General features: G+C 34.1%; 1 protein-coding gene across 4 annotated transcripts in view; it reads left to right on the forward strand.

Annotated features, from left to right (window-relative positions):
* Positions 1–24,177, forward strand: part of EPHA6 (EPH receptor A6) — an 889,912-nt gene that overhangs the window by 393,165 nt on the left and 472,570 nt on the right. The window contains exon 1 of one of the 4 annotated variants that reach the window (XM_079100535.1): positions 5,495–5,645. The exons of the other annotated variants lie outside the window; for them this stretch is intronic. Coding sequence (XP_078956661.1) covers positions 5,567–5,645 — 79 coding nt within the window. The 5' untranslated portion in view covers positions 5,495–5,566. Of the gene's footprint in view, positions 1–5,494; positions 5,646–24,177 lie in introns of those variants that run through there. 4 annotated transcript variants of the gene reach the window in all.

Genomic DNA, 24,177 nt, shown 5'->3' on the forward strand with positions numbered 1-24,177 from the left:
GTTTTTGTAGGTTATTCTGAGGAAACAAAATATTTATGCTTATTTACCCTCAGGTTTTGAAGATTTGTTTTTCTTTTTATCTTTCAATTCCTTAATCACTTTTCTGTCTTCTCTACTTAACATGACAGTGAAATTTAACTTTCACAATTATACAACAGTATCTAGGAAAACAATAAGAAACTGCCTTTGACTATTTCTTAAATTTCTTTCATGAATTCTAGTATTTAAGAAGTGATGCAGTTCACATATTTAACTGATAGGTCATTCAGGTTTATCTAAACTTATAGACTCTAGAGTACCAATAAGGGAAAGGCATTCGATTTTATTAATATAGTTCCTGACACACAGGTGCAATTTAATGTTTCATCAAATGGTAAGAACTGCACAGCCCGATATGCCAACTAAGATTTTTTATGGTCTTTTGTCTTCCAGGTATCTGATAATGGGGATAGACTTAGAAAACTGCTATCAATATATAGCCTAGACATTCAATTTTTAAATAAAGTATGAGTAAAACAAGCTACACATTTTTTGACTTTTCTTTTACCAGAGACATTATTTTTGCCTGTTTGTTTTGATTGGTGACCGTAAGCACTCTTCAACTGTATTTCAATTAATGTTTCAGTCTTCTACTTTCTGACTTCATTTTTCTGGGGACAATGAAATTTCAAATACCTGTACAGGAAATTGTATTGCAAGATATGTGCGTAAAAAATAGTGTTAGTGATATTTCCATCTCTACACTCACTGTGTCTTTAATATGTATAAAATGTTACTTAGATCTTTATGACATACATTACAACTTTGTTATTTTAGCACTCACTTAAAGTTTCTGAAAATATAAACAAAACTTTGAAATAGAAAAATATTTTAATTAAAATTCTCCTTTATAAAATTTGCAACACTATTTGTTGCATTTTATAGATCCACCATTTCTAAAGTACATAGTATTTGTTTTTCCAAATCTTGCTACATTTATCAGTAGGTATAATGAAACATAAAATCAAGAAATCATTTCACAAATTATTATAAATAATGATTTTTTGATTTAATTATTTCTGAAATGAATATGCTCATTCCAAATTTTATGTTAAGAAATTAAGTAAGATGTAAGCCTCTTTTCAATATGGTTGGTTGAACATATTCCTTTAGGATACTTCACTAATAAGACTAAGGGAGTACAGAAGATTTACTCTAGTAAATATAAAGCAAAGAGACAATGCATCAGGTGAGGAAGGTCAATGTAAGTTCAGAAGATGAAAATCAAATGGAGAAATGATAATTCACTTATCAATGGAACTTAGTATAACTCGCTGCAGGGAGAAATGCCACTCTTACTTTGGGTTTGGGTATATACTGAGGAATGGAATCAGTCTACTAATGGTATGTCTATGTTCATCTGTAGTAGATCCTGCCAGTTATCCAAGTAGTACATCAACTTAAACTTTCATAGCTATATGAAAGTTCATATTGGTCCTTACCTTCACCAACAGTTGTTATCCTATTTCTTTTTCACCTTGGACACTCTGGTTGATGGTAGTAGTATTGCATTGTACTTCAAAATTAATTTTTAGATTATGTCTTTAGGAAACTATGAATCATAGATAGAAGGACTTATGGAAGAAAAAGACAATTAGAAAAATAAGAATTTAGGTTGACTCAGCAATCTGATTTTTTTGTCACCAAGGTGGATTAATACCTGAAACAAACAAGAAAACCAATGTGAAAATATATGAAAAAGTCATTTTTAAGATGTGAGATATCAGGTAGCTGAAAGATTTAAAAAAATAAGAGGAGTACTCCACAATTCTTTCACCTTGGTATGTTGAGAAGACTTTCAGGATGTAGCACAGAGAGGGAGGACCTTGACAAACTGTGGTAGGTTTCCTTCATGTATTGTGAATTGAAAGAACAGATCTGTCACTGCAGGGAAAAGAGGAAGGAAGCTAGATTTCATAAGAGAACACAATGATGTTCTGAAAATGAGCTTCAGAGAGCTGCTGGGTTCCCTGTGTGTATTCACCCGAGTTTTGCTAATGATCAAACCAACAAAGGAGATAAAAGGGATCATAAAATGTATGCAAGTATCTTAAAAGAAGGCAGAAAGAGGCAAATAGAATAATAAACAAATAGGACAAGTGGAAAAGGGATAGCAAGATAGGCTTAACACCTACAGCTTGCGTGCTGTACAAAATCATACACTGGGTCATGTTTAGCCAAATAACAATGATTTGCAATTCCTGCCTTAGAAAATAGAGTAATATTGTCCTTCTTTCTATTTAGAAATGTAACCTGTGATAACTGTGGACGGGACTTGAACAGGGACAAAATAGAGACAGGTAGATCTTAGATGAATGCAGTAGTCCTTAGAGAGTGAATTTATAGATTTGTATTACTATGGATGGAAAATATAATAGCTAGAATATTATAGGCCATGAGAGTTTGAGCTTAATATCTATATCTGGATAACTTTTTTTAAAAATAAGAAACTACTACCACATCAGATAACTTTTAACTTTCGGAAAGTATTCTGTACAATCCTGACACATGTTGCAAATTTTTCTTACCTTGTGGCAAGCAAGCAATCAAGAGTATTTTGTTTATTTTACTGTCTGGAAGTAAAAGTTTACATACCTTATAAAGAGAAATTAGGGAGTGACAGAGAAAGAAGAAAAGGTATAAAGGAAAGCAGTTAAAAAGTTCTCAAGGCCTAAATACTAATATCCAAATTTTAGCAGAAATACAAGCAAAACCAAACCATACAAATATACAAAATGCTCATTCCAATTAGAGTTCTTGTAATCTCATAGTATCAGTGAACTCAGCATTTGTTATTTTCACTCATTCAGTTTTTCAAGTGTCTGTGAAAACTAAATATGTACTTCAAATCTGCTAGATATTATAAATACTAGAATGGCAGTGCCCATCTCTGGCTTGTGGTAGTCACAAGAACTTAAGATTACAGATGCAATAAAACAGTTATAATCTATTATGTTATGAACTGAAGAGGTTTAGGTTGTATATTATTGATGTGTCATATATAAAGAAAATGTAAATACCTAGGATATTATTTTTTCACATTTTTGTCACCAGACATATTTATGTGTCTATAAATACATGTATTTATATTTGTGTGTGTATGTGTGTGTGAAGTAGGAAGAAAATCCAAATCCACATAGATAATAATTTGAAATGGAAATCTGATTATTAAATAGCTATGTTACCTTGCAATATTTATCATTTTTATATCATAGTTAAATCACTTTCAAGATACTAACTACTTTTATCTCTTACTTATTATACAGTGATTCAGCAAGGAAAAAATTTATAAATTTGTAGTAAGATAATTATACCATGATCACAGTATGCACTGAATAGACATGCAAGATTCTGTCCCAAAATTTAATTAGCAGAGTACTCACACACTGTCCAGTTCAATTAAATAATTATATATTGAGCACCTACTGTATGACAAGCCCTAAGCACTATGCAAACCTGTTCTCATGGAGCTTACAGTCATTAAATATTTGCCAAAGGATAACTAATGTAGAAATGACTGAGAGGCACTGAGAAACTTAATTTGTCTAGGAAGTCAGGTATGACTTTCTAAAAGAAGTGAGACCTAAAAGATAACTAGGAGTTAGCAAAACAAGTGGGTTATAAGATGGTGATAGAGAAGAGAAATTCAACAGGGAAAAAGGCTCAAATCAGAAAAAAAGAGCATGGTAAATTCATAGAAATTAAGGGAACCCCTCAGCAACTCATTCATTCATTGCCCAATACTCATCAAGGGCTTAGCACTCCTCTAAGCCTTGGAGAAGCACTTCAATAAATGAAACAGACACAAATCTCTGCTTAATAGAGCTCACATCCTCGTGAGGAATGATTTTTAAAATTAAATATGTCATGTGTCAGGTGTTGCTAAATCATTTGGAGGCAAGAAAAGCAAGGGAAGGGGAATATGGAATATTGTGATATGGTGTAGCAAGAGTTGACGTTTAAAAAGGGGATCACACAAGGAAGGCTTCGCTGATACCAAGACATTTGAACAAAGACCTGATGTAAGGAGAGAGCAAGCCTTGTACATACTTATCTGGATAAAGCATGTGATAAAGATCCTGTGGCAGAAGCAAGCTTTACTCTAAGTATGGAATAAAATTCTAAGAGGAAATAACATATTAACTTAAAACCTTTCACATAAGATGTTAATATTTAAAATCCTGTTTAGTTATAAAAAAAATTAATTAAATTTTTTGGCACAAAAATTAAGCTAAAAGCATGCTACTTTATATAGTAAATGGTGTTTATAGCTGAAATTTGAAGAGCTGATAAAAGGAAGGAAATATTTAGCTCTTGTCTATGTATCTTTAAAATATTTAGTGATATTTAAAATAACATTGGAACCATCTGAATGCAAACTCTCCATTTAGATTTACATATCTCATTAAATTGGTTTATTAGGTTTTTAGTATTTTAATAGCTTAAAGATATTGTTTAAGTTTCTCAAGAGGTTCAACTTTTGAAATTATTTGGAAATTAATAAAAAACTCAAAGTTTTGGGATGATAAATTGCATAATTAAGTAGAAAACATTTATTCAATAAAAATATAAAAAAGTTTCTCTTACTGGAAATTTTATGATACATTTTCTTATAGCTCCTATGCCACACATTCAAACTTAGAAATTGCAGGCTTTTAAAGAATATTTTAATTATGAAAATATGAGCAGATTATTTATTATTTATACACTGAATTTCCACAGGTTTAGAGACGTATTTTGGTGACACAGTCCTTTTTCTTATTAACCTCGTAGCACTTCTTTGTCATCAAGTTAAAGACTGATGGAGATGTTCATGTGTTCATCACTGTTTATTGATACTGATCCTGAAAAACCTCTATGTAGAATTATTAATTTACAGTTATCTTCAATTAATAAATTATTTAAGATATTTTATTAAAACAAACATAAACTATCAAAAAACTAATGTAGATCTACCACACACAAAAGAAAACTTAACCACTAACAGAAGTGTTAAAAACATTCCCAGCCAAATTGGGACTTTGTCCTTGCATACTTAGAAGGACTGAGGGGAAATCAAAATCTAAGTACACTTTGAACCATGTGATTTAGTGTTATTTAATGCCACCTCCCCAAATTACACAAAATCATCTTTTTTACTGCCAATTATAGACATCTTCTCATTTAGGTAAGCACTAATGTTTTGTGTGTATGCTCATGTTCGTGTGTAAGGGTGATTGTGTATGTTCCTTAGGTACACTTTTAAAAACTAGTAAGCAACCTCAGCTAAATAGGACGTGGTTGTGTTACTAACGTTGAATAGCTAATTTCACTGCTTAGTAACATATATTGACCTTTCTGTGTATGTATGGTGCTGAACTCTGACGTCCAAAATATGTACAAATTAAAATGTTGTACAGAAGAATTCTAGCATAATAACTAAAAAGAAATTGTTTCTTCTGCCTTTACAGCTTGCAGACCAGGATTCTATAAAGCCTTTGCTGGTAACACAAAGTGTTCTAAATGCCCTCCGCATAGTTTAACCTACATGGAAGCAACATCTGTCTGTCAGTGTGAAAAGGGTTACTTCCGAGCTGTAAAAGATCCACCTTCTATGGCATGCACCAGTAAGTCTCTCCATTTTGGATTTGCACATCCTGTTTCCAACCCTTTAGATTTCTTTATTTGAAATTTTAAAAATAAGTAAATGTACAATTTCCTGTATCATCAATGCCATTTGTCTTTGATAATAATTAAGGAAAAGCTGTCCCTTTTCAGCATGGTTGCTTTCAAACACTTGCAGAGTGTGTTTACTCCTCAAAATTTGTACAATCCTTAATATACAAATACCAGAATTGGCATGAGGCCCTGCAGGTTTTCCCTATCCAAAATCTGTCTTTAAGAAATTTCAGCAGTTTAAGACTACATGAGAAATTATAAATAAGACCTCTGTTCTTTGCTTTGACTATTTTAAGGCACATCAGTGTAGGAATATGAAGTTTTTGTGTGAGGAAGAATACAGAAGAAACTTTAAAAATCCTTGTAATTGTTATGCAGAAAAGCTCTTTTCCGTGGCATTTTCTTTAAAAGAAGGTAGTTTTTAGTTGTCCACATTTCACTTCACACTTCAGTATTTTGGTTAGGACCAATAGAACATTAAATCTAAATGTGAAGGTCACTTTAATGCATGCACCTGGAATTTAAAATTATTTATTGACTTTTATTATTCAAGTATTGTGGAATATCTGAACATTTATAAAATAGAAATGAATATATTAATGAATTGCTAGACAAGGCAAAAGGAAAATGTCACCCCTTCGTTATAAAAGCTTATTAAAATCATAAACAAGATATTTTAGTGAACACTTGACTTTCCTAGTGATGAATTTATACCAAAATGTTACTTCTTTTATGTAATTCCACAGGAGCAAAAATAGGTTGAGAATCATGTAATGCCACATTTTCCTTAGAGATAATGATGGAGATATTCCATTTTTTAACTTAATTGATGTCATTTATAGATTTGTCTGTTATTACCATAGATTTTGTTACAAAATGTTGTTGCAGAACATATTTAATAAAAATTCAACACATTCACTAGCAATAATTTTCACTTTCTGATTATAAATGCTGAATGACTACTTTCTTCAGAAAATTACAACCTGGGAAATTGCTACTTAGATTTTTTTTTTTCCCAGAGAATATATTTTAAATTTATAAATAAGAAAAGGAAAATTCTGAACATTATTAGTTCTCATTTGATTGTGAAAACAGTTTTTAACAGGAAAACTTTATTATTAATATAGATGTGTAATCCCTCTTGTATATTTACTGTATTTTATTATATTATACTGTGGACAACGCACTCCAGCTTAGCTAGATGGAACTATTTCAAACAGCTGCATTCCTATGAGGGGTGCATCCCTCAAAACCTATGTAGGACACGGAGCAAAGTCTCCTGAGTGACAGAGGAGAATCTCCTCTGTTTGTTTATAGGCCATAAATTGATGGCACGAATTGGTTGCCATTCATAGAATCTTTCCAAGGTAGTGCAGGTGGATCGGAAAGGCTGGTCGTTTGGAGTGAGAGACTAACTAAGGATGTAAATATAGGATCAAAACAACGTACATGAATCTGGCAAGTTACTGAATTCATTGTTGAATCACATATGTGTATTTATCAGCTTATCATTTTCTTTATGTCCTTTTTAAATGCTTGATACTATAAATAACATTTTAAAAATGCTAGCCTGCCTTGGCCAAACCAAGTGGAAGCAGAGAAATTTATGATTCTGTCATCTTTGGGCAGAGCTTTAGACGGGGAACAAAGTGCCATGTTCGCTATTGGGGAGGGAACAACAATTTTCTTTCTACCTTTCATAGTTTTCGGCAGTGACAGACCCCTGTAACAAAAGATAGAGTAACAAGAGAAAAGCAAAGGTTAAAAAAGTGGGATCGATTCAGGCTAAAATGTCATTTTTAACTGAAACAAAGAATGCAGGATATTAAAAGGGGTCAATGTGGGGGCAGATGCTCAGGGAAAGCACCATAAGCCAAGTCTGTTATGCAGGTTTAGGTCACCGCCTTCCTCAGGAGGAGAGCATCTGATGATTTAGTCATCCTTCTCTTCCCCAAAAGATGGACAGCCTTACAAATGGAGGTTTCCCTTATGGATGTACATTTATTTCCCTCAGGAAAGAGTAACTCTGTTTTCAGAGCTTGTCCTATGTCTGCAATTTCTTAAAATAATTATCTCAAAACCATACAAAAAAATTTCATGTCAAAGAGGCATATTTTGGAGTGGTATATGCTGTCTCCTAAATTGTCATCAGGGATCAAAAGAGAGAACCCCCGAAGAAAGGTACAATGTGGAACCTCGATCAGGTTTCCCTAGTTCAGCCATTGGAAAATCCCTTCTCAAGTCTCCTCTATGGTATCTCCTAGAGGGCATTTTCGCCTAGTTTAGCAAAGACTGAGTGTAGTGTATATAATAAGTGTACTTCCTTTTACAGCCAGATTATCTGAGAGTGAATCTTGGTGCTTATTAGCTATGGAAATCTGGGTGAATCATTTAGCCTCTCTTAACCTCAGTTGCACCATCTAGAGTGATAACAGGATATAACTTTTGCTGCTGTCATGATTATTAAGTTATTTGAAAAGTACTAGAAATTGTACTTTGCACAGAGCAGATGGTACATACACATAAATGTTTGTTAAAGTAAGTTGTTATTTTATGACATTTTGAAAGAGTTTCCAATGTTAGTATTTCACTATTAAATATGGTGAGACTATCATGCTGGACTCGTGGCTTCCATCGTTTGTATTCCTACCATCTAAAAAAATTTAACATACTGAATTTTTAAATCTGTTCACAAAACATAGTAAGTCCTGCAGCTCTAAGTCTGTCTGTAATCATTATTGTTTTCTGATTTCTACTCTGACTAGTACTGATTCTGCAACATATGTAGAATAAGCAAGGACCATGAACTCCAAAGCATCATGTCTCCTAAAAATTAAATGATTCGATTGTGAGGAAGAAAATCAGAAAAAGGACAAATTAGGAGGTCATTGTGTTATAAGGCTGGGACCTGCCCTGCAAAGCAGGGGCAGTTGCTCCAGTCCTTGGGTGCTGATTCTTATGACTCTGCTGAAAAGAGTTTGAGTGAAAAACAGAATAATAAGCAAAAGTTCAGTGGAGTGAGAAGTGAGGGTAGGGTACAGCATAGGAACTGCACAAACCACCTCGAAGAAAGGATATGGTGCTCACAATTTTGGAATTTTTAAGGAAACTGAGTCCACCTGTTTTGTCTCAAATACCCCATCCTCTTAATTGGTTTATTTTACCCTTTGAATAGGCCCATCAAATTTTCTTTGTGAAGGTCTTTATGTTTTGGCTATTAGAGTGACTGAGGATTGTGACATAGTTCTGATGATAGGAAGAGTCCTGGAAACTTGTTTACAAGAGATAATGATGACATGATTTATTGGTCTGGAAACTGGGAAACTGTAGTTTTTCTTAATTAAGTTTGAGGGTGGTTTTGATATAGTAGGCTGCCATCTTCCAGGTGCTGGTCTGTAAGTTAAGGTTTCCTGTGGTTTTTAGTTGCCTTCCATTGTCCTTTCTCTTACCTACCTGTATATGGCTAACTACCCTACCCAAAGATTGAACAAGTAGACTTAAGATGCCATATTAAAATATAGCAAGATATAGAATTTTTATAGAACTTTTGAGTCTGAGAATCCAACAAGCTGTCAATCATTCCTGTTTTTCATTAAATGCAAACAATAGCCAAATTTTAATAGACACACATTCCATTCACTTCCAGATCTTCTATCTCTATAAATGTGGCATTCTTTATTCCCTAATAGTTTATTAACTAAGAATCAGAATTCAGAACAGTAAATAATCAAATCCATCATTTTTCTGGTGTTTTCTCTCAATGTTAGCATTTAAAACATTGCTTTCAGAGAACCTTCTAGGCATTTAAAAGTAAACATTCCTTCCTTAGTACTGGGGCAGGGAGAGAGGTAACTAAGATTTTGAATGTATGCTTATTCTTTTTTTTAATGAAAGACTGAACTATTGGAAATGACTGACATTCAGCCAATAAATGGCCTAGCAGGAAAAGATTTTATACATTGATGCTCAACCCCAGGGCCATATTGGCCCCAACCTACTATTTTGCAATTCCAAAGAAAGAACTTGGAAGACTAAGCAGAGAGAATTTGGACATTTTATTACTCATGTGCACCTCAGCAGTGGAGGGCAAGACAACATGGAAAGCCATAGGACTCAGGATATAGCTTAGTGGCAGAGTGCTTGCCTAGCATGCACAAAGCCCTGGATTCAATTCCCAGTACTAAATTTCTCCTTGCCTCCCCCTGCCTAAATGGAAAAAAAAAAAAAAAAAAATGGAAAGTCATACTGCCCCCTCAACAGGGGGAATGTATAGGATAGATTGCATGCCCACCGTGCAGATAGCTCTCAGATGTTTTGTGAGAATGTTCTTTAAGACTGGGGACAGGGAAGTGCCCAGTTGCCCCTCTCCATTTTCTTCATTACTGTATTATCTCACTGCCTGAACCAACAAGCTTTCCTAGGCACTGACTAGTGTTTACCCCAGTGATAGATATAGTGGGTGATCATATATTTGATATGACTTTAAAAACCCTAAGAACCCTTTTCCTAATGCCCTCCTCAATACAATAACCTAATGTTTTCTGGTACAACAGGAACTGTGATTTAATCTTAAGACTTTTATTGTCTCTTTGGTTTTGTAAATCTGAGACACATAAGTGATCTATCAACATAATGTGTTTTTTGGGTTTCAAATGACTGAAGTCTGAAAACTAAATGTCTTTTATACATGCCTAATCCCTCAGATTCTGGTGGTGATCTGCTTCTCCTTCGGTCTTCACTTAGGCCTGGCCATTATTGCTCATTTCTCATCTAACTTTTTCTACTAACTCCTTCCTTGCAACATATAATATATAAATTTCTATCACTAAAAAATGCCTCTGGTTCAGTTTTTCTTTCTTCTAAAACAAACACTTTGGAAGAGCAGTCACTTTTATGCCTTTTTTTAACTTTTAATATTCTTTTAAATCATTGCACTCAGATTCTTGCTGCTCACTCTCCTGCAGTTGGATTTCTCCTGCCACTGTAAGCATCTAAGAGGATCACTAATGATCTTCATTGCCATTTTGTATCAGAAACACTTTTTGTCCTGTTATTCATGACATTTAACTCTGTTGATTTTTTTTTATTAAAATCTTTTTTTTTATTTTTACGGACTGCATTTTGATTCATTGTACACAAATGGGGTACAACTTTTCATTTCTATGGTTGTGCACAATGTAGACTCACACCATTCATGTAATCATACATATACATAAGGTAATACTGTTTCATTCTACTGACTTTCTGTCCCCTATCCCCTCCCACCCCACTTTCCTTTGCACCTTCCAAAGTTCCTTCATTCTTTTCTTCCCCCGCCCCAATCACCACCCCCCATTATGTATTGTCATGCACTTATCAGAAAAAACATTTGGCCTTTGGTTTTTTGGACTTGGCATATTTCACTTAGCATGATATTTTCCAACTTCATCCATATGCCAGCAAATGTCATAATTTTATTCTTCTTTATGTCTGAGTAATATTCCATTGTGTATATATACCATAGTTTCTTTATCCATCCATCAATTGAAGGACATCTAGATTGGTTCCACAATCTAGCAATTGTGAATTGAGCTACTATGAACATTGATGTGGCCGCATCACTGTAGTATGCTGATTTTAATTCCTTTGGGTATAAACCAAGGAATGGGATAGCTGGGTTAAATGATGGGTCCATTCCAAGTTTTCTAAGGAATTTCCATACTGCTTTCCAGAGTGGCTGCACCAATTTGCAACTCCACCAGCAACACTTATTATTGCTTGTATTCTTGATACTAGCCATTCTAATTGGAGTTAGATGAAATCTTCAGGTGGTTTTAATTTGCGTTTCTCTAATTACTAGGGATGATGAACACTTTGTCATATATTTGTTGATCACTTGTATATCTTCTTCTGTGAAGTGTCTGCCCATTTCCTTAGCCCATTTATTGATTGGGTTCTTTGTATTTTGGGTGTAAAGTTTTTTAAGTTCTTTATAAACTTTGGAGATGAATGCTCTGTCAGAAGTGTGTGTGGAAAAGATTTGCTCCCACTCTGTAGGCTCTCTTTTCACATAATTGTTTCCTGTGCTGAGAAAAAAACTTTTTAGTTTGAATTTATCCCATTTATTGATTCTTGCTTTTATTTCTTGCGCTATGGGGGTCTTGTTAAGGAAGTCTGGTCCTAAGCCAACGTTATAGAGATTCGGGCCTACTTTTTTATCTATTTTGTGAAGGGTCTCAGGTCTAATTCCTAGATCCTTGATCCATTTTGAGTTGAGTTTTGTACAGGGTGAGAGATAGGGGTTTAATTTCATTTTACTGCATATGGATTTCCAGTTTTGCCAGCACCATTTGTTGAAGAGGCTATCTTTTCTCCATTGCAGGTTTTTGGCACCTTTGTCTAGTATGAGATTACTGTACTTGTGTGGGTATGTCTCCGTGTCTTCTATCCTGTACCATAGGTCTACCTGTCTATTTTGGTGCCGATACCACGTTGTTTTTGTTACTATTGCTCTATAGTAGAGTTTAGATACTGGTATTGTGATACCTCCTGCATCACTCTTCCTGCCCAGGATTGCTTTGGCTATTCTGGGTCTTTTGTTCTTCCAGAGGAATTTCATGATTGCTTTTTCTGTTTCTATGAGAAATGTCATAGGAAATTTAATTGGAATTGTGTTAAATCTGTATAGCACATTTGGAAGTATGGCCATTTTGGTAATATTAATTCTGCCTATCCAAGAATATGGGAGATCTCCTAATGTCATCTTCCGTTTCTTTCTTTAGTGTTTTGTAGTTTGCATCGTAGAGATCTTTCACTTCTTTGGTTAGATTGATTTGCATGTATTTTTTTTTTTTTTTTGAGGCTATTACGAACGGAGTTGTTTTCCTCATTTACCTTTCAGATGTTTCATTGCTTACATATAAAAATGTTTTAGATTTACGCATGTTGATCTTATATCCTGCTATTTTGCTGAATTCATTTATGAGGTCTAGAAGTTTTCTGGAGGATTTTTTTGGATCCTCTAAATATAGAATCATGTCATCAGCAAGTAGTGACAGTTGAGTTCCTCTTTTCCTATTCATATCCCTTTAATTTCTTTAGTCTGTCTAATTGCTCTGGCTAGTATCAAGGTCAATATTGAATAGAAGTGGTGAAAGAGGGCATCCCTGTCTTGTTACAATTTTTAAAGGGAATGGTTTCAGTTTTTCTCCATTAAGAATGATGTTGACCATGGGCTTAGCATAAATAGCCTTTACAATGTTGAGATATGTTCCTACTATCCCTATTTTTTCTAGTGTTTTGAGCATGAAGGGGTGTTGTATTTTGTTGAACACATTCTCTGCTTTTATTGAAATAACCATATGATTCTTAACCTTAAGTCTATTGATGTGATGAATTACATTTATTGATTTCCAGATGTTGAACCAACTTTGCATTCCCGGGATGAACCCCACTTGATCATGGTGCACTATCTTCTTAATATGTTTTGGATTCGGTTTGCCAAGATTTTGTTAAGGATTTTTGCGTCTATATTCATCAAGGATATTGGTCTAAAATGTTCTTTCCTTGATGTGTCTTCGTTTGGTTTTTTTATGAGGGTGATATTAACTTCATAAAATGAGTTTGGTAGGGTTCTCACCTTTTCTATTTCCTGGAATACTTTGAGAAGTATTGGAACGAGTTCTTCCTTGAAGGTCTTGTAGAACTCGGCTGAGAATCCATCTGGTCCTGGGCTTTTCTTGGTTGGCAGGCTTTTGATGGCTTCTTCTATTTAATTGCTTGATATTGATCTGTTTAAATTATGTATCTCCTCCTGGTTCAGTTTGGGAGGAGCATATGTCTCTAGAAATTTCTCAATGTCTTTGGTATTTTCTATTTTGTTGGAGTATAGATTTTCAAAGTAGCTTCTCATTATGTTATGTATTTCAGTGGTGTCTGTCATGATATTTCCTTTTTCAACATGAATTTTAGTTTGAGTTTTCTTTCTTTTCTTTATTAGTGCGGCAAAGGGTTTGTCTATTTTGTTTACTTTTTCCAAGAACCAACTTTTTGTTTTGTCAATTTTTTGAATTGTCTTTTTTTGTTTCAATTTCATTGACTTCAGCTCTGTTTTTAATTATTTCCTGTCTTCTATTACTTTTGGTGTTGTTCTGTTCTTCTTTTTCTAGGGCTTTGAGCTGTAATGTTAGGTCATTTAGTTGCTAACTTTTTATTCTTTTCTTGAATGTGCTCCATGCAATGAATTTTCCTCTTAGTACTGCTTTCATAGTGTTCCAAAGATTTTGATATGTTGTATCGTTGTTCTCATTTATCTCTAAGAATTTTTTATCTCCTCCCTGATGTTTTCTGTTATCCATGCTTCATTCAATTATTTAGTCTCCAGGTGTTGAAGTAGTTTCTGTTTTTTATTTTATCATTGATTTCTAATTTCACTCCTTTACAATCCGATGGAACACAAAGTAGTATCTCTATTTTTTTTGCATTTCCTAAGGGCTGCTTTGTGGCATAACATGATCTATTTTTGAGAAGGTTCCACGTGCTGTTGAGAAGAAAGTGAATTTGCTCATTAATGGATGGAATATTCTATATATGTCCATTAAGTCTAAGTTATTGATTGTGTTGTTGAGTTCTGTGGTTTCTTTGTTTAGTTTTTATTTGGAAGATCTATCCAGTGGTGTCAGCAGTGTGATAAAGTCACCCAGAATTATTGTGTTGTGGTCTATTTGATTCCTGGAATTGAGAAGGATTTGTTTGATGTACATGGATGCACTGTTGTTTGGGGCATAAATATTTACAGTTGTTATATTGCTGAATCATGCTTCCCTTAAGCAGTATATAATGTCCTTCTTTATCCCTTCTGATTAACTTTGATTTGAAGTCCACTCTATCTGAGTTAAGGATGGAAACCCCTGCTTTTTTACTGAGTCCGTGTGTGTGGTGTTTTTCCCCATCCTTTCACCTTTAGTCTGTGGATGTCTTTTTCTATGAGTTGAGTCTCTTGAAGGAAGCATATTGTTGGGTCTTTCTTTTTAATCCGATCTTCCAATCTATTTCTTTTGATTGATGAGTTTAGGCCATTAACGTTCAGGTTTATCATTGAGATTTATTTGTGCTCCCAGTTATTTGGGCTTAATTTTGGTTTTTAACCTGACTTGGTTTCTCCTTTGATTGGGTTTTCCTTTCAGGTAGTTCCTCCCTTTGCTGACCTACAATGTTGTTTTTCATTTCCTCCTCATGGAATATTATGTTGAGAACATTCTGTAGTGCAGGCTTTCTATTTGTAAATACTTTTAACTTTTGTTTATCATGGAAGGATTTTATTTCATCTTCAAATCTGAAGGTTAGTTTTGCTGAGTATAGGATTCTTGGTTGGCAGCCATGTTCTTTCAGAGGTTGAAATATGTTGTTCCAGGCCCTTCTAGCTTTTAGAGTCTGGATTGAGAAATCTGCTATCCGTATTGGTTTTCCCCATATATAATCTGATGCTTTTCTCTCGCAGCCTTCAAAATCCTATCTTTATTTTGTATGTTAGGCATTTTCATTATAACATGACTTGGTGTGGATCTGTTGTGATTTTTTGCATTTGATGTCCTCTAAGCCTCTTATATTTGATTTTCCATTTCATTCTTCAGGTTTGGGAAATTTTCTGATATTATTTCATTGAAAAGGTTGTTCATTCCTTTGGTTTGTATCTCTGTGCTTTCCTCAATCCCAATAATTCATAAATTTGGTCTTTTCATGATGTCCCACAGTTCTTGGAGGTTCTGTTCATGATTTCTTACCGTCTTTTCTGTTTAGGCAACTTTATTTTTCAAAATTAAATATTTTGTCTTCATTCTGTGAGATTCTGTCTTCCAAGTGGTCTAATCTGTTGGCGATGCTTTCCATCGAGTTTTTTATTTGGTTTATTGTTTCTTTTATTTCAAGGATTTCCATTTTTTTTTTGAGAATCTCTATCTCTTTGTTGAAATGATCTTTTGCTTCCTGCAGTTGCTCTTTCAACTGCTTATTGGAGTGATCCTTCATTACCTGCATTTGCTCTCTTATCTCATCCTTTGCTTCACGAATCATTTTAATTATGTATATTCTGAACTCATTTTCTGACATTTCTTCTACCATGCTGTCACTGGATTCTATTAATATAGAATCTCGGTTTGTTTGGATCATTTTCTTCCCTTGTTTTTTTTTTTTTTTTTTTTTTTTTTTTTTTTTTATGTTGTTCATGTATCTTTCCCTCTAGCAGTGCAGACTGGGGTATTACAGTTTCCCCCCTATAGGCTAATAGTGACCCTATAGATTTCCAAAACCTTTTCTTTAAGGGGGAGATCAATATTAGCAGTGCCCAGTACAGACAATATGCAACCCCAAACCAAAGAGCCCCTATGAAAATGTTAACAATATTGTCATAATAAACAGAATGAGTTCAATTATTATATATAGTATAACAAATAGATTTGCAATAAGGTCTGCAGTTCCTAATGGAGGACAAAGAGGATGGGGAGGGCTGTAGGATGCAGCTGTTAATGGCATAAGAAAAGAGTATATAGAAGTTCTAGATGGTAGAAAGAGTGAAAGTGTAATCAAAAGAAGTTAGTTGTTAGCTTGAGAAAAGGGAGAAAGAGACTCTGAGGAAATAGGTAAACAAAAGGAAAATAGAGCAAGAAAATGAAGAAATAAAAACTTAAAATTTTTCAATAAGGAGAAAAAAGAAAAGAAAAATCTACACTATAACAGTCATATAATATTCAAACCTCCCAGTTTTATGTAACCTGATGTTTGAGAGGTACCTGACAATGAGCTTCCAGTATCCAGCAGGTGTCTTAGGATGAGATTTGCCCCACCTACAAATGGGAGATAAGGCTTCCAGGATAATCCAAGATATCCACTCTAACTTCCAAATGTGTTGGCAAATGGGAAGCTGCAGTTGGCGTGATCAGCTGGAGATCCTAGAGGTGGGGTGGGGTTGGTCAGGAAGGGTTCCTGGAGGCAGGGTGTAGTCAGTCTGATTGTGGGATCCTAGAGGTGGGGCACAGTCAGTTGTTCTGGGGGTCCTGGTGGTGGGGAACAGTCAGTTGGTCTGGGGGCCCTGGAAGAAGGGAGTGGTTGGTCAGGCTGAGGGATCCTGGAGATGGGGCTTGGTTAGTCTGGCTAGGGGTCCTACAGGTCCTGGCTTTTGTCTTAAAATGGCAGCATCCATGTGTGACCAAACCTGCAGGTACTGTGACAGTGGACTTCCAGGCAACAGCAGGCAGCAGGCAAATGGTGGATGATAAGCTCCAGTCAGTGAGCAATGTGCACTCAAAAAGTAGTTGATATCCTGGCAGACTGCAGGTGATTGCAGTAGACAAATGGAGTAAACAGCAGGGGATCGATAAGCAGTAGAAACTGCCTCACCGAGAAGTAGATATCCTCTTCTTGAATCGCGAGTTATGGAGCGACAAAAAACACAGCCTTCCTCTAGTCCACCATCTTGGATTTCCTATTGATGGTTCTTTTCCTAGAAAATGTGTCTTCCCTTTTAATCTAAAACACTGCAACTCCATTTTACCCTCCCAATTTTATGACAATTTTATCTGTTGCCATTGATGGTTTCTCTTCCTTTGCTCATCTGTTAAATGTTGAATCTCCTCTGGTTCCTTTCTTTATGTTCTTTGTCACATGTTCTCTTTCTTTTCTGTTGTTTCAAATTCATCTGTAGATAAGTGATGCTTATATTTTTATCTACATCCTGGTCTTGTCTCCTAAGGTCCAAAGTCTTCTAGCCACCTGATTATGGGATCTGACAACCTGGATGTCTATGGAAGCTGGCCCACCCATCTGAATTTGTATAAGGTCATACTCCCTGTTTACTAAACCCCTAGACTTCAAAGATACTGAGCTGATTCTTTTTATTGACAGCAGTTTCCTCTGCTTGAAATGCATTCTGTGTAAGATTTCTTATGAATGTTTTCTTTTAGCTATTCAGGAACAAATATCAGCTCTTGAAATGGGTATTTTTTTTTGACTACCCATTCAAAAATAGAATCCATTCTACATATTCTTTTTTATCATTGTGTCTTATGTCATGTGGATTATATAATTCTTTGAAAAGCACCTGGTTTATTTATAAACTTGCTTCCTTATTTATTGTCATTTTGCCCATACTCAATGACCAAGGATCATGGCTTTAGAGATGTTCTTTCTAAACTGCATCTTCGCCACTCATAATAGCAACTGGCATATAGGAGGCACTAAATATTTGATGACTGTCAAAACTAATAACTTCAAACTTAACCTTCCAACTCCAGTTTCATTGCTTTCTACCTTGACATGCTCCACCCTTGCTCTTTTTTCCTTTTCCTAATGAATCCTCCTTTAGTCATGTTTCCAAAACATAAACATTACCTGAGCTCCTTTTCTTGACACGTCCTATCATTTCTACTTTTTAGCATTACTTCTCTCCATTCCTTCAGGTCAGTTTCTAGCTCATCGTTTTGTTAAATTATTTGATTCTCCAGTGGGTTAATTTAATCTATTGGCTAGTATCCTTCCTTTAGTCTTCCAACTTTCTCAAATAATCTTCCAAATTATTATGGACTATATCTTTAAAAAAAATGAAACAAAGAACAACTCAAAAACTTGATCATATTCCCATTTCTAAATAAAGACTTCCAAAAGCCCAATACTATTTGCCCATACTGTACTTAAAAACATCCGAGGTCATTGCTCTGCCTGCCTCTGCCTCTCCAACTTTAACTACATTAGCATGTCTGAAACCGTCCTTACCAGTTGCATATTTGCAGATTTGAACCCATTCAGTTTTTTAAAAATAATTCATGTGTTCCTTTTGTATGAACTGAAAGATATGAAGAAGGAATTAGGAATAAGAAAATTAAAATGTGGAATGTCTTCTCTGATATCTTAATCTATTTCATATACCCTTAATCTTATTTTTCAGGTAACTCCTTACTATATGTTCTGTACTCATAGGGTGAGCTGAGGGGACACTCTGCAGCATCAGGTCTTGGTCAATTATGGTGGTTTCTGAGAGCTGTTTATAGCACAGGAGACCCTGCTCCTTGCCAAGAAGTTTGTTATTAAAATAACTGTCTCGGGTTGGGGTTGTGGCTCAGTGGTAGAATGCTCACCTAGCACATGTGAGGCACTGGGTTCCATCCTCATCACCACATGGAAACAAATAAATAAAATAAAACTATTTGTTCATCTACTACTTAAAAATATTTTTAAAATAACTGTCAAAGGCTTTTCCAGGCCAAAAGGAAAAATACTGCAATTGGAGAAACAAAGTAGGGGGGAAAGAAAGAGTTTCTAAAAAAGTACTTATCAAGCAGAAAAAGCAGAACTTGAAAGGATACAGAGAAATGGAGTAAGTCTAATAGGTCAATGAGTGAGAAAAAAATATATATAATTCCATGATCTGAGCATTTCTACCTTGATATTTCTTATGTGTTTAAATCAGTAGAGGAATTTTTTTTAAAAAAAAGCTACTATACTGGTACTAGAAGATTAACTCATTTAACGAAAATTTATGTAACGTAGAAAAGTTTCCAAAAAAACCATAAATCACGTGTGCATAATTCTAATGCACACCATTATGGATTTTGTTTTGTCTTGTTGTGATTATCTAAACATGTAATCAAATGCCTTGTGAGTAAAAACAATTTCTTGCACTTCATTCCTAATACACAGGCAAATATCCATGTCTTTGTATTTGATATACAATGACAGTGATTGTGAAGAAAGCGTAAAACTTCAATTTACTTTTGCTCTAAAGCTAACATTGTAAAGCATGGCTCCTTTATTGCTGGAATAATTGGCCACTTCAGAAAGTCATTATTCTCTCACTCTATTTTGAGTAGAATAAATAGTGGTTGAGATGCAGCAGGAGAGGAGTTCTTTCCACTCCTCAGCTGCTCTACTTAGGTCCCCCACTTTTGGGTGCATACAAGATGCTTACAATACAGACACTCCAGCTCAGCTTGCTGTATGCTTTTTTTTAATCCCATCTCTTTATTATTCTTTCCTTTCTTTTGTAAATTCAAGTTTTGAGTGAAGGAGATGATTCTGGTTCCTTGATTTTCCATCTCTCAAACTGAAATACAAAAGCAAAACTACTTTTGGGTGACACATTGTAAATATATGGTAGCATGCATAATTTTACAGAGACCAGAAAAGGAGTAGTTGCAAAAATGGGTTTTATCACCTCTAGAAAGCTAGAGGTATTTTATACTTGTCTTATTATAGAAAATAACTCTAAATATTCACTCAGTCTATTACAATGCTATATTTTTAAAATTAAAATGACCCTACACTGCTGAGTAGAACCTATGTGTAATGAATCCTAGTTTTCTCAGTATAGGCAACTAAAGAAGACGTCATTTTAGTTTCATGGAGGTTCCAAAGCACAATTACTTTCTTTATTTCAGCAGATATTCTTTTACTAATTACCTGGGAAGGGTTTTTTTTTTTTTTATAAGAAGAAATATTAAGAGGCTATTTTGCTGCTGTTGAAGATTTAAGTTACCACTTGTTGCCACTGTGAATTTATTCCTATCCTCTGCAGTTGAAACTCAGATTGGATTGCCCCAGTCAATATCATCTACTTGTATACAACAGACCATTTACCAGGAATATCCATAATTTCAAAGAGAGCATTTATAATTATGCCTACAGTGTTACACATTTTGAGGAAGGTTTATTAATTTCCTTGAATCCATTCATTGTTCTGCTTTTCCTTCCTAAGTTGTAACAGTGCTTAGTCTCTTCGTGTTTCTTTCATTTCAAAAGTATTAGACTTATTAAGAGTAATAGACTCAAACACAGAACTAAGTCTATATGTAGGTGAGCATTATTTCATGGTATTAAGAAAATTGGAAAATGTTTAACTCAAAAGTTTGAAGACCAGCTACTCATTTTTAGTATTTATTTGGCTACATTTCCAAACATACCTGTATTTTTTTCTTTTCCTCCCACTTGATCTGAGCAGGTACACCACATTTCTATAATCCTGAAAATTTGTTATTCAGTCATTTGTATTGAGATGCAGGTTGTTTTTCTTACATTGATAAGGCTAATTGATAACTACTGTTTTTGAATTTTTTCAAGTTATGATTATGTCTATACTCTATACTCCATGATATAGAAATTTGAGAATGCAAATGTTTCCTTTTCAAGTTTTCAAGTGTCTACAAAACTGAATTTTTGGTAGTTTTTATTCATTCTTCACTGGTAATGGGTAGAGCAAGATGGTAACTGCCCATTTTGTTATGGGTGTTTATTAGTTCAATATCAATAATACAAACATTCTCTTCTGTTTCTAGTTATTTTCATATCATGTAGAACTACCCATAATCAATAACACCAGACTCTTAAAATGATTATAAACTTGAACTCTCTGCTTTCCAATAATTGTTAAAATTTGTACTATTTGAAGTATAATTTTTGGAGGTTTATACATAACCATACATCCTATTTATTCATTTAGTTAAAGCACATGTTACTTTGGATTCAGCTGGACCATCAACAATTTGTGAATATTAATGCAAGTACTTCAATGTAATATGTAGACTAAGATTATGGGAATGTTTATAGCTGCTTGATGGAGTTATTGTGATGACTAAAATATCACATAAAATACTAAGTGTACTCTTTTTAGAGTTAGCTGTTTTATGAATACACGCCTCAAGGTTTAGAATTGATCAGTTCCGCTGGGCACAGTGGTATACTCCTGTAATTCTAGCAGCTCAGGAGGCTAAAACAGGAGGATCACAAGTTCAAAACCAGCCTCAGCAACTCAGTGAGGCCCTAAACAACTTAGTGAGACCCTGTGTCAAAATAAAAAATGAAAAAATAAAACAGGCTGCAGATGTGACTCAGTGATTACGCACCTCTGAGTTCAGTCCTTAGAATATCCCGCGCCAAAAGTGATCGGTTCTGCCTGAGGATAGCAAGGAGTTTTCATAAAGGGGGTAACACCTAAATCCAAACATGAAGGATGAGTAGGAATTTCCCACAAAGCAAGAGGTAAAAGCAATTCAGGAACAGCATGTATAGAGGCATTGAGAAGCAGCCAGAGGGGATAAGAGGCTAAGAGATGACAGGGTCTGCTTATGAACACTTACATACAAAGTTGAGTAGTTTAGATCTTATTCTAGAAATGAATGGTACTTGGTCTATTTGATTTCTTTTTTATATTTGCTTTCTTTAATTATGAATTTTAGGTATAATAGAAAAATCTAAAAAATTACTCAAATTTTAAATCACGGTACTATTAGAACACTAATGGATAACAAGATCAGTTTATTCATTGAAATTAGGTATAAGAATATTGAAGATAATGAGAAGCCGTCTGGTGTTTTTACGCAAAATGCAAAGGATATGAAGTACACATGCTGCTGAATTTGGGGGAATATTTACTTTGAACATTTAAATTTTAATTTGTCTTTCATATATAAAATTATTATGTGCTCTAATCATTATTTATGGGTGTCTCTTCTAGGAAAAAAATAATTGTTTGCTGATTTGTGTGTTTTTAAAATTCATATTTGACAATATTTTGAAATAGAAGAACTACACAAAATACTTTTTAATATTTATTTGCCACACGTTGTATCTGTAGGCAGAACACAATGTGGTAGAGTTTAAAAACAAATCAAAATGGAAAACAATGTATCATTCTACCACTAAAAAGTTGCTTGACTTTCACATAATATTTAGACCCGTTTATTAATCTGAATGAATTGTCATACTTCTTTCACAGTGTCAAGGTTAGAGTCTCAGTTTTGTCATTAATTGACATAGTTTTCCAAATAGGCAAATATTTAATGAAAAAATAAATAAACTTAGAGCTAGAAGTGATTTAGAGGAGGAGGATAAAAAATTCTGCTTACAAATGCTTCTATTAGATACATTTTTAAAAGATTTCATACGAAGGACATTTAGATTTACAATATGATTACACATAAAAGTTAAAATTAATAGTGATACAAGGGTGAAATTTAAAGGTTTTAAATTGTATCCATACATAGACCTGAAAACATGTTTTAGTACAATATTAATATCTGAGATTGTACTTTTTTCATTTGTACCAATGCATTTATCTTTCTTTGGTAAGGATTACAATCTTACTCATTTGCAAAAATATTTACCAAAACATTTTTAGATGGTTCAGTATGTGCTTTTAACATTTCTTTGACTCAGGTTAGCATAAAACTATTTTTCTCTCATTTATAAGCTCAAACATGAATAAATTTGCTTTCATTTAGGAAACTGTACCAGGGCTTCCTGGAAGCCATTAAACTAATGAAAATAGTAACTTAAGAACTGATAGAATTTAATAAGGAACACCCTTTCATAACTTTCTATCCTCAGATCAAAACTTTTTTTGTTCTTACAGGCAAAAAATGCATCCACAAACCACCATAAACAATAGAGTTAAAGTGTGAACAGTTATTCTTACATCAATATGAAAAAATTCCCACTTTTTAGTTAACGTTTTTATGATTATAAACATGAAATATAAATGTACACCACAGTATCTGAAATAGGACCCTTAAGCTTGTTCTCCTTCTGTATCAACCTTTATTTAAGGGTGCTCTGCACAATACTAGTATCCTCCAGTTGCTTTTTGGAAAAGAAGATCTTATGAACAAATGTTGGGGAAATGTTAGAGTCAACAAAATGAAGCAATTGTGTTACATTTTGTTTCAGGCATAATCGGCCAGTGGAGTCTTCTTCAAGCACTGAACTCAATTTTATTTGATATCTCTTGGGACTAGAGATATTGTACAGAAATATATGGGGAACCCATTTATGTTTTTAAAAGTTTACATAAATACTGAAAATAAAATAAAATGGAATAAAAACCAAAGCATGATTGGCTTCTGCTATTCAAGAAGATGGGAGCCTGCTAAGCCATAGGCTTTCCTGGGCAGGGGAGAAACACTGTTGCTGGAAGCTTCTCATAAATGTCACTGTTAGAAAGCTATTCCTTTATTCTTTAAAAGTGTTAAGGGGAAATCCAAAGTGAAGCAAAGAATTGTCTTCTAGTAGTAACACTAGTAGAAAAAATTATTGAAAAACTAGAAGAAGTAAAATTGTAGAAAGACTAATAGAAGTAATACAGTTTTATATAAGATTTATTATATGATGAGTTTGAAAAATTGCTAGTTGCACATTGGAATAATTGCCATTTTCTTTGTAAAGTTAGTCTTCAGGGCAAAGGGTGGAGAATGCTTATGTGAATTGTTTGTTTCCTTCAAAGAAAAAAAGTCAACATGAGGAAATCCCTGAGAGTTTTTAATACAGATGTCTCCAAAAGGATTATTCCTGCCAAGTTATTTTTTCAATGTGTCACATAATCTTTGTATAATTTATAAATGATAACAAAGCAATCAGGCCACATTCATAAAAGCCCAGTGACACATAATTCAGTGAATCTGAGGATTAGAATTAATTGTCTTTGTTCCAAGTTTTAAATCTTAGTAAATGATTCACTGCATG

This window comes from Sciurus vulgaris, assembly GCF_902686455.1.
Source record: "Sciurus vulgaris genome assembly, chromosome: 10".
NCBI classification, from domain to species: Eukaryota; Metazoa; Chordata; class Mammalia; order Rodentia; family Sciuridae; genus Sciurus; species Sciurus vulgaris.